Source organism: Terrapene carolina, unplaced genomic scaffold (genome assembly GCF_002925995.2).
Source record: "Terrapene carolina triunguis isolate 2854851 unplaced genomic scaffold, T_m_triunguis-2.0 Scaffold194, whole genome shotgun sequence".
NCBI classification, from domain to species: Eukaryota; Metazoa; Chordata; order Testudines; family Emydidae; genus Terrapene; species Terrapene triunguis.
Genome location: NW_020664545.1, coordinates 9,455,952 through 9,467,359, shown reverse-complemented (window position 1 = coordinate 9,467,359; position 11,408 = coordinate 9,455,952). Strand labels below are relative to the sequence as shown.

The window sequence follows — 11,408 nt, the reverse complement described above, 5'->3', positions numbered from 1 at the left end:
TGTGACCCTGATTTGTCAAGTTCAGTGGCACTAGGGCTTTTAAAACAAGCCCCCCCCCAGGTGGGGGGTCCTTGGTTGGACCTGGAGCCCTGACAGCCTTTCTCCCCACTTGCTCAGACTACAGTTCCGGGTGAAGAAGGCAGGGTGGGGTGGAGGCGGCACGCGCAGCGTCACATTCCTGAGGGGCCAGGGCGACGTGGCCGTCTTCAAAGCAGGAGGCAAGACCCTGACGGTCAGCATTGGGGACGGGCTCCCCAAGAACTCCAGTGAGTATCGGCAGTGGATCCTTTGCCCTCGGGGGGCGGGGAAGGGGGGCTATTCTGCCGAGGTTCACCCGGAGGACGGTGGAGCTTCTGCGCCCTGGTCTTTGTTGTACCGAGCGCTTGTACGGAACCAGGCCCGTTGCGCCCGGGATAAACACCGATCGCAAAATAAACAGGCCGTTCCAGCTGGGTGATGGCGCCCGCCACTAACAGCAGCGCAGGCCCATGCGGAAACCCGCTGCGAGCCGGGTTAGCAGGGGCTTCGCTCAGCGCCTGGTGTCCTGCACTCTCCAGTCGTGGGGTCAGGAAGAATGTCACACAATTTGGGCTTCAGGACTCTGTCCCGCGTGGTTAGAGTGGTGGGGGGGCAGGACGCCTGGGTTCTATCCCCAGGTCTGGGAGGGGAGTGATGTCTAGTGGTTAGAGTGGGGGGGCTTGGGAAGCAGGACACCTGGGTTCTATCCCCAGCTCTGGGAGGGGAGTGGGGTTGTAAAATGGCTGGTGGGGGGGTCATTATTTTAGTCTGGGGGCTCTGTGGAGAGTGGAGTGGATTTTCCCCTCTGCTGACGGTGAAAGGGGGACATGCCGCCGAGGGGCAGCAGTGCAGCTTGCTCGGTGAATTAGGAGGTGGAGGAATGGCAGGTTTTACTGGCCGACCATGGTTTGCAAAGAGCCAAATATGGCCCAGCCCCCATCCACCCTGCTCTCTTTTCTCCCAACAGAGCCCACTAAGAAAGGGATCCCGCAGAGCAGAGGCCACCGCAAGCAACCGGCGCCCTCCAGAGGTGCCCCACAAGCCCCAAGAGGTGAGGCGGACAGAGCCAAAGGGGGGCACTGCCTCAGGGGCATGTGAGAGCCGAAGGCGACCCCAGAACCCCCAAGGAGAGGCCCTGTAGCCCAGCTGGAAGTTACCGTCCGGGGCTGTAAACCTGTGTCCGTTCCAGCCAGGACATCAGGGCTTGTGGCTCTAGGCAGGGTCCCCTGCACCCTGAAAACATGACCCCTCGGGGCTACCAGCCACCTGGGGGCGCTCAGGGGCCATCCCCCGGCAAACCTTCAGTGGGGGGTGGGGGCAGGAACGAATGGCTCCGGGGTCTGAGACGGGGAGACAGAAGTTTGCCCCTTGGCACCCAAAGTTGCCGCCGTCGGACGGCTGTTCAGTGGCACATGTGAAATGAGTTGCTAGTTCTCAGACCAGCCCCTGTTGAGCAGGTGTCCCTGTTGCAAAAAAACAACTCTCTCCGCTGGTTCTGGCTGGCAGGCCTGGTGCCAGTTTCCGCGGCGGGGCCAAGCTGCAGCTACGGATGCTGACCTCCCATCTCCGCCCTACGGAGCCCAGGTCGGAGGCGGCAGTTTGCCTGGAACTGTCCCTCTTTGGTGGAGAACGAGAGGGCTGGCTCCAGCGCTGTGAATTCAGCCCCAAAGCTCACATTAAAGAGTCAAGATTGGGCAAAGGCACGTCAGCAGAGCCCCCCGTTTCGGAAGTGCGCTGAGTGTCCATGGAGGGGTTAATCCAAGTCAGAGAATAGAATCCGAGACAATTAGGGTTGGAAGAGACCTCAGGAGGTATCTAGTCCTGGCTTTACCTTTTCAGATGGAAAAGGCAGCGGGCCCAATGTCCAGCAGCCCCTGGATTGGGAATCAGGACAACTGGAATCTAGTCCTGGCTTGGCCACTGACTCAGTTTCCCTGTCTGGGAAATGGGAGGCTGCGGATGGCACTGGCTGGCTGGGTGGGTGTGAAGTATTACAGGGTAACCGATCCCCGTCTGGTGGTTCTTTCAGGGACCTGCAGGAACGGCGCTGCCCAGTTCCCCCGTAATGACACCCGGCAGCGGGAGCAGGTGTACACCATGACCCAGAAACAGGCGCAGGGGCCTCCCGCCGCCATGCTGCCCAAACAGGGCGTGAGCCGCAGGACCAAGGCGAGACCCCCCTCGGAGCAAAACTTGGAGTTCCTGAATGTGCCCGACCAAGGGGTGGCAGGGTAGGTGTTGCAAAAGTCGGGCCCCTCTGCGCCAGCCGGTTAGAGAGACTGCGTGCTACCAATGCCACTCCCTGGGTTCTCCCTCGCCTCGGAGCTGGGCACTGGGACATTTGCTCTCTTTTTTCTAATCAGTTTCCTCCTGCTGCATTCAGCCGTGACACAGCGCAGCCTGCCCATTCGTCACGGTGGGGGAGATCAGCATCACCTCTCCAGCACCGGGTTGTGTGACCTGGCAGAGTGGAGCCAAGAGGAAGAGGCTGTTTAGACAGAGAGTTTCTGTTACATCCTTCTCCCCTGCAGCTCTACCCCCTGGGCGGTGACCCTACAGCCCGGGAATGGGAGACCTCGGGGGAAAGTCCAGACAGTGGCACTAGGGAATAAGCAAAGAGCGCTCTAACCTGTGTGCCCCTCTGGAAAGCCTCTTTCCCTTTTGGTATGCTCAGGGTCAGGATCAGGTTTGGAGGGGCGGGGGGGCTGGGGAATCCACCCACAGGAGCTTGTGACCCTCCTGCCCTTGGAAGGGAAAGGGAGCCTGCTCCCCGTGCTGGGTCCGCACTGCCCTGTTCCCGCCGCGTTCTGCTGCTGCATGACCCCTGCCCGGCCCGCGCTGAGCGGGTGCCTTTGGTTCTTTGCCCCTCCAGCATGCAGAGGAAGAGAAGCGTCAACCAACGGCCCCCTCCGGCGGGACGCCCCAAGCCCCAGCCCAAGGTCACCGGCCCGCGCTGCCAAGCTCTTTATCAGTACATCGGGCAGGATGTGGATGAGCTCAGCTTCAACGTCGGCGACGTCATCGACATCCTGCTGGAAGGTATGTCCGAGGCACCTGCTGCGCCCCCACCCCCGTCTCATACACCTGAGCAGGGGCGGGCAGTGCAGCCCAGCGGGCGGAGGGATGTAAGGAAAGGAGAGGAGTCTATGGACACAGCAACCCCGCCTTGCTGTAGCCTCCTTCCGCCTCTGCAAGCTGGGCTGCCGGGGGATCAGAAGGTGTCTCGGGGGCTGACTGGCCTCGTCCTCGTTTCTTTGTTGGTCCCTCCTGCCCTGGGTCTGGGCAACACACAAGCCATCATCAGGGATGTCCAAAGAGTGTGGGATCCGGCTCAGTGCTGTTTGCTCAATGCAGGTGGCCTTGGCATGAGGGACGTGGCTTTGTCAGCTAGCTGGGACACCCTCTTCCCTGTCCCGTGTGGCCTTTTCTCAGGGCGATGGGACATTACATGCTTTTTGGCTGCCCGCTTAGCAGCTTTGCATGGTTCTTGGACTCTCTTGGGAGCCTTTTCCATGGCTTAGTTGCTTAGTTGCTTAGGAACCTCTCAATAGGCCCATTAGGAACATGCTCACCTCGATTGTCCTCCGCCATCGGGGCTTCAGTGCCAGCCGCTTGTGCTCTCATGAGCAACACATTATTCGTCGTACCGGCCGGCTGGTTTAGCTTCAGTATATCTGTGTGTGCCTAGCGGGTTAATGCAGCACTTCGCCCGTTCGCTGCACAGTCATAAAGCAGAGGAAACATCCACCACATGGTGTGGGTTGGATCCTTATGTCGGGCACATTCCACATGCTTCCTCTCTGCCCGCCAAAGCATTGGCCTGAGGATTAGCTGCTTCACCTCACAATCACGTGAGAGGCTGCTGTCTAGGTAAAGGAACCTGGACACGACACCCAACAGAGTATTGTTAAACTGGGTTACGGGGGAGGATATGAGTCACCTGCAGATGGATGCCTCAGACGGACAAAAAGACTAAAGAACCAAAATGAAGAATCAAGACCAAAGAACTTAGCGGAAGCATGGAACCTGTTTGCAGAGGCTGAAAAATGTAATGGAGCCATCGGGTGCAGCCATCAGGGAGTATTTCCATCTCAGGGTCCCCGCTGCCCTTCGCTGACTGTGCCGTACTGAATACTTGTTCAGGAGCGGGACCCTCAGAGGACAAGCAGAGCAACATAGGGCTGAGGACACACCCTGGCTTCCTACCTCTGACCAAGGAAAATGCACCTGCGGGATTGGTGTGTACAATCATCTTTCCCGTGTTGTGGTTGTGGAATTAACAAACGATGTCGGGGAAGTGTGAACTACCAAGGACAATCTGACTTCCCCGGGGAGTCTGCTCATAACCTCAGAGGCCTTTGCTCGCTCCCTGCCAGCCGCTGGGAGGGGTTGATGAGGTGCGCAGTTGTATTTCTGTAGCTGGCTGGCAAGCGATCTGTTTGGAGAACCTTTCACTCATCGATTTCTAAGGCCAGAAGGGACTGATACGATCCTCTCTTCTGACCTCCTGCGTAACCCAGGCCAGAGCACTTCAATACAGGCCATAGGATTTTGTTATATGGTTTTCCCAGGGTGGTAATCTTGCTGGCTAAGGTTAAATTGGACAAATAGTTTCTAACCCCTTCCTAAAAAGGGATGAGTAACAATCCTTAAAAAGGCTGCTCTCAGCCAGGGAGTAACTGAGCTATGCCCTGGGTTTGGGCTGTACCTATGTAGGCTTGCTACCGTGAACCTTGGGTACGTGTACAACTCTGCCGTAAAGCCCACCAACCAAACACAGACACGTACCCAGCTCTCTGTCTCTCGCACACCCCTGTCCGAGTAAGACTGAGGTGGCAGGGCACAAATACCACGCCCGTGGCATTGCTCGGGCCCTGCACTGAATAACAATGATCCCGTCGCTTTTTTCCAGATCCCTCCGGATGGTGGAAAGGTCGGCTGCATGGCAAAGAAGGGCTCTTCCCTGGGAATTACGTGAAGAAGATCTGAGCGCGCCTCGGTCTGCAGGCTGCACAGACGGGTGGAGCAGAGAGAGACCTGAATGAATTCATCCAACCACATCTTCTGATCAAGAGAAAACAGGCCCTGCCCGGTGAGCGCCGGCTCCCCTTGCCGACTGGGAGGGGACAGCTGCAAGCCAGATGTGGAGCAGATGGACAGCTCTTCAACAGCCAAGCAGGATGCAGAAACTATGGCACAAGCGTTGTTGGGATTCCCAGGCCCAGGCGTTGTCAATGACGCTTGTATTTCAAGTTGGGTGGGGGCGGAGTTAACGCCAGATGGCTGCTGGGCAGCCGCTTGTTGTGCCCTTCTGCTGAAGCTGCCATTTTACTGAGCGCTTCGACTCCCTTCCTGGTTTCCTTTCCCTTGCTGTGTGGCTCTGCTGCTCTGCTGTTGTCCGTGACCTGGAGCAACATCGCGTTGTCCGCGGAAGTCACCTGCACCGATGTCTGTCGCGAGTTAAGATTGTAAGCTCTTTGGAGCAGGGACCGGCTCTTTGTTACACATTTGTACAGCTCCTAGCACAGCGGGACAGGACGAGTACAAGTCGTAAGTAAGAAGAATGTTGTCCCCGCTTATAGCAGTGGTGACTTTGACCGTGTGACTCGGCACATAGCACTCATACGTTGTTGCTGTTGCACATTGAATCCTGACCCTGGAGCTGCGGGGAAAGCAGAGATGGGGGATCTAAAATCCCCAGGAATTTCAGCCACGGTTAATCCCAGCCATGGTTAACGACTGATTTCCTCAGGCCCCCCCGCAGTGATGTAGGAACTCTTATCTCCAAGGTGGTGGTTCCCACCTTAGTACAAACCCTGGCACCAACACAATGGGGATGCTCTTCTGAGACTGCACAGTTACCTCAAAGAAGACAATTCTGTATCTAGATTTTGCTGGAGGGTGTGGAGCAAGGAAACCAGCCGTTCCCGCATGATAGCTCAGGTACAGTCTCCTTTCGATACGTCTGAGCGGCGCAGCGCTATGCTGAACCGCTCCACGTGGGCCCCACAGGGGATCTGGATGCGTATTCAGCAGGGAATTCTAACAACGCTACCTCCAGAACAACACGGGTCTAGGCGAGAAAGTGACACCCCGGGGAACCCGGTGCCACAGAACCGTGTGTGTGTGTATTGCTGTTATCTGACTACCTGGGGAAAAAGTCACGGGGAATATTTCACTGAAGTGCTGAGAGCCAATTTTTCTTTGGGGAGGGGAGTTTATTTTCAGGCAAGTCAGGTCGTACAGCCCTGGTTGACTGGGATGCTCCAAAACCACTGGCTCAACAGATGTAGGGATTTGTCATGACTAATAAAGAGCTTGGACTGCCCCAAATTAGCAGATCAATAAAGGGAGAATTTTGCTTTCTTTCGTATGCTGGGTTGACTGTGAATGGATGTTCATCTTATATCGTCAGAGGATTTCTGATGGGCAGCATGTTTTGACTGATCTTCATGAGTCTCACCCCTAGTAAAGTAGGCGACACAGACCGAAGCTGGGGGGGGAAATTGTTCCGAATTTGCATTGTTCTTCCCGTGCAAATGTCGCCTTCAGGATCTGGGAAATGGGCTTTGTGATTTTTCTCCGAATGGTTTGAAAGCTTCTCAGCGCAGACCCCTGAGCACTTTGGCTGGAAATCGTCTCACATTCCGTTGCTGAGTCGTTTTTGTTGAGAAACAAGGCGGCAGAACTGTCCTTGTGAGTTGGCTAAAACTTTTAGTGGGGGGTCTCTGCAGGTGGTCGGTAACACCTGGGCCCACACAGGTAGTGTGAGATATTCTGCTGTAGGTCTCCACAAGCGCTCCTATTAAGTTGTTCCGTTCTAACGAAATAACCGAATAACCCAATATTAATTGGGCCAGAGAGAAGACTTGAATTGGGGGGGGGGGGAGAAGTGTCCCAGGTGAGTGCCCTAACCACTGAACTAAAGGTTGTAGGGGAGGGCAGGCTGCCTTTGCCTCCTGGTTGCTGTTTTGTGTGGTGTTAGGCAGCCTCCGAGCATGTCTATTGCATATAAGTTAGGGGGCATAAGTGCCGACTTTCTAATGTGCCAGGGGATGCTCCCCAGGCCCCGCCCCCACTCCACCCCTTTCCCCAAGGCCCCGCCCCTGCCCTGCCTCTTCCCACCCCCTCCTCTGAGCGCACCCCACTCCTCCCCCCTGTCTCCCCCAGCACCTCCTGCCCCCCCCCCGTTGATCAGCGGGGCGGGCGGGAGGCGCTGGGGGGAGAGGGAGGCCTGATGGGAGGCTGATGCTCAGCACCCACCTTTTTTTTCCCTGTGGGTGCTCCAGCCCTGGAGCACCCACGGAGTCAGCGCCTAAGGGAAGGAGCACCCGTCATCCCCAGTTTGTGCATTGCAAGCCGCGATAGAGGGGACGGGGCTTAGGACATATCCCTCCTTGGCATCTCCCATGGGCTAGCTTCGGCAGCTCCCGGCTCAGCATGCTGGCTTTTTGGGTTTGCATTCGAAGGCACCCATCTATCACACGGGGCCCCGAGGCGCCCAGCTCAGGGTGTTCCTGTGAGTTTCTAGTTAGATGTTTGCAGGCTCAGCATCACAACGCCCAAGTCTCTTTGTGGAGCGGGGCCTCACTGGCTGGGCTATGCCGTGGGCTCTAAAGACCAGGGTCTTTTTCGGCACTGACAAATTGTGCTCTCTCCTCTTCTCCGGGTCTTACGCTGTTTGCTACAAGGTGGCAATCTAATAGTTAGCTCATCTTCTCCATAGATCTCAAAGCCCTTTCAAAGGAGGTTAGTAGTGTTAGCTCCCTTTTACCGCTGGGGAAACTGAGGCACAGAGCGGGGCAGTGACTTGCCCAAGGTCCCCCAGCAGACCTGTGACAGAGCCAGGAACAGACTCCAGGTCTCCTGAGTCCCAGCACAGTACTCTGTCCACCGGCATTGACCAGGAGGAACTGTTTCTATTTTGCAAGGCCTCTCGTGATGTTTGCAGAAGTCTGAGAGCTGGGCATGAATGCAGGAAGGCCTGACCAGAGGGAAGCGTGAATCTGGAGGAACCCCAACATAGCGACCTCTCCCTGACCTCCCTCCGCCCACCATGCATGCTCCCTTCCCTGCTCCCAGGACTTGCCTGATCCACCCACCCACCCACACCCCATGGTATCCCCTGCAGCCCTTTATCCCAGAGGCCTCCCATACTGCTGTGACCACCTGGGGTAGTAGGAAGAGGAGCGGGGATGTTTGGGGGAGACTGAGATGGGTTATTTCAAAGAGGGGGAGCTGTGCTGGGGGCAGGGGCCAGCCCCTCCAGGCCTTAGTGCTGGTGCCTCATCTTTCCCTGGTACCAGCTGATGCCTCTGTGCCCGGGAGAGGGGGCAGTTGTGTGTATGTGCTCCAAGCCATCGGTCCTGTCTGCCCCCCATACACACACCCCGGCCCCACTTTGTGTGAGCTTTGGGTCTGTCTTCACTGCAGCATTAGCCCAGCCTCACGCCCAGGTGTTGCCCCAACCCCCTCTTGTCCACACAGAAAACCCTCTCTCCTGAGTGCTTGGGAGAAGGGGGCTTATACCCAGGCTCCCTGACCCTGGGTTAGAGCCCAGGTGCTGCTTTCACTGGCTGGGAACCCTCCCACTTTGCAGTGAGGCCACAAGTTACATCACTCAAGTACTGACAGTCCTCCAATGCTGTCCCACAATTCCTTCCCCCGCACACACACACGTGCCCCCAGAAGGACAGATAAATTCTCCCACGGTTCACTGGGAAAGAATCAGAGAGCGGCTCATCTCCCTGCGGCACAAGGGACCGTGGGCTATATCCCTGGTGACACACGGGTGGGGAGTGGCACCCCGGTGAGGCGCCAGGAACTCAAGTAGGGCTTTGCAGTGAGTGTTTCTTAAATGGGGCCACCAGGGGCTTTTCGTGCCGGGTGATTGTGGGGACCAAGCAGTGTTGACAAGCATACAAATATCACCTTTCACAGAAGCAGACTTACTAGCTAGCAAGTCCTTTTTTAAAAAAAGCAAAAGAAACCACAACGAAAAGACCAGAACGTGCAAAGCACGTTCTTTGTTTCTATTCTGTTTAGGGCCAGTAAAGAACAGAGACAACTGTACAGTATTTTTATTATTGAGGCTGCAATAAAAACCTACCTAAACAAATTACGGTCTAGACACGTCGACGTGCATATTTATTTATTTTTCCTAAAGTTGATTAAGGGTGTTAGGAAAAATTGTCCGAGCAGCCACAAGCGAGAGTTGGTGGCCGCACTCGGAGGCCACCGAAAATTTTCTTGTGAGACCCCATCGCCCAAGTTAACTCTGTAGTGACATCTTCCCAGTGTTGCGAAGCGCTTCAGCAGGTCGGTCAATGGCTATTAGCCAGGATGGGCAGGGACACAGCCCCATGCTCTGGGTGGCCCTACACCTCGGACTGCCAGAAGCTGGGACTGGGCGATGGGATGGAGCGCTCGATAATTGCCCTGTTCTATTCATTCCCTCTGAAGCACCTGGCATTGGCCACTGTCGGAAGACAGGATACCGGGCTAGATGGACCTTTGCGCTGACCAGTCTGGCCGTTCTTATGTTCTTACGATCTTATAACACACCCTCCACAGAGCAGAGAAATGGGAAGATTGGGCCACCTGACAGGCCATCTCTTGTATTCCTCCAGCCGCTCCACGCCCGTTTCCCATTGCTGTATCTACCCTGCCCCATCCACTGTGGCTGGAATGCTGCCCTCTATGGGCACCCTGTTGGCCAAAGTACCTCTTCCAAACACTGCAGGCTGGCCTCAGACTCACCCGGCGTCCACCCTCCCCTTCCCAGTGCTCTGTCGGGGAGTGGAGCAGAGAGAGCCTGCTGGCGCTGCCCAAGGAGAGGAGGAGGGGGTTTCTAAGGGCTGTAATGGCTGAGGGGGGACAGGGTAAAGACCATAGCGGCTGGGGGTTTCACTCCTCACTGCAGCCCTCTTTCCTCCTTCGCTGTATCGTTATGCAAATATATATATGGAAATGTGTGTACATTTGCAATCTGCTGGTTGTGCTTTGAGGACGGCTGCAGGCAGAAGGTGATGAAAAGGTCAGGTCTAGCAGGCGCGGTCGGTGCTCCGCTGCCTGTCCGGCCAGCATAGCTGCTGGATCTAGGGGTACTCCTGCACCCCCTGGCTTGACGTGCAGGGTTGACTGTTTGGCTCAATGGCTCTCAGTCCTGGCACTGTACAAGCCAGCCAGCCGGCGGACTAGTAACCCCTCCAGCCCCGCTTTCTCTTCCCCCACCCAGTTCTGCACCCCATCCCCGGGAGCCCCTCCCCTCACATTCAGCCACAAGCCTGCCAAGCAGATGCTCCACCCCAGAAGTGAGGGGGTCGATGGCATTTTCTCTAGGGTGGGGCAGACTCGCTGAGGTCATGAGGGGAGATGGGGCTGTGAAAGCTAGTTAGGGTGACCCAAGAGCAAGTGTGAAAAATCGGGACAGGGGCTGAGGAGTAATAGGTGCCTGTATAAGACAAAGCCCCAAATAGCAGGGCTGTCCCTATACAATTGGGACATCTGGTCACCCTAGAGCTAGTTCTCGCTAGGGTGGGGTAGATCCTCTCTCTGAGGGGGCGGGGAGTGACAGGACACAGGCCCAGGGTTGCTGGGAGATGAAGTGTCCCCCCCCCCCCAGGGTGCTGCAAAACTGACTCTGGGGACTTTGGAGAAGGGGAGGAAAGAGATGAAAGAGGGGGCAGGGGACAAGGGATGGGGGGAGATGGAGGATGGGAGACCAAAGGAGGGGGGCAGGAGACAAGGGGGGGGTTGCTGAATACTTGGGGGAGGGTGGCGATTTATAAAGCCAGATGGGACCATTGGGATCATCTCTGACCTCCTGTATCCCACAGGCCAGAGAACTGCCCCAAATAATTCCTACAGCCGATCTTTTAGGAAAACATATCAGCTGGAGATGAGAAGGGGACGGCTGAGTAAATGGCCGAGTGAATATGCCTGTGGGTGGGGGGACAGAATACGTGGAGGGGAGAGATTGGTCCCCCACACTCAACAAATCCCCCCAGGCCTCCACTGTGCACCCACCCCCACGCCCCTTTCAGGATCTCCACTGTCTTAGTTCCGTGGAAGAGGTCTGTGCTGTCTCTGCCTGTGACGGGGCTGGGTTCAAAGCCTGCTCATAACCCACAATGTAAAAAAAGAAACAAACCCTAATATTGTTTACCCTAAATTACTGGTTTCAGAGTAGCAGCCGTGCTAGTCTGTATCCGCAAAAAGAACAGGAGTCCTTGTGGCACCTTAGAGACTAACACATTTATTTGAGCATAAGCTTTCGTGGGCTACAGCCCACTTCATCAGATGCTGATCTCCCTTCTCAGCCTGATCTCCACCTCAGTGGAGCTTTTGTCAGGGAATTTCCTTGTTAGGTTTAATTAAAAAGCATCCAT

At 56.1% G+C, this 11,408-nt stretch overlaps 1 protein-coding gene across 1 annotated transcript in view; it reads left to right on the top strand.

Annotated features, from left to right (window-relative positions):
• MYO1F (myosin IF) overlaps positions 1 to 6,333 on the top strand; it is a 37,228-nt gene extending 30,895 nt beyond the window's left edge. The window contains exons 24-28 of the mRNA XM_029912289.1: positions 118 to 266; positions 986 to 1,069; positions 2,048 to 2,249; positions 2,891 to 3,057; positions 4,931 to 6,333. Coding sequence (XP_029768149.1) covers positions 118 to 266; positions 986 to 1,069; positions 2,048 to 2,249; positions 2,891 to 3,057; positions 4,931 to 5,007 — 679 coding nt within the window. The 3' untranslated portion in view covers positions 5,008 to 6,333. The remainder of the gene's footprint in view (positions 1 to 117; positions 267 to 985; positions 1,070 to 2,047; positions 2,250 to 2,890; positions 3,058 to 4,930) is intronic.
• The last annotated feature ends 5,075 nt before the right edge of the window (positions 6,334 to 11,408 follow it).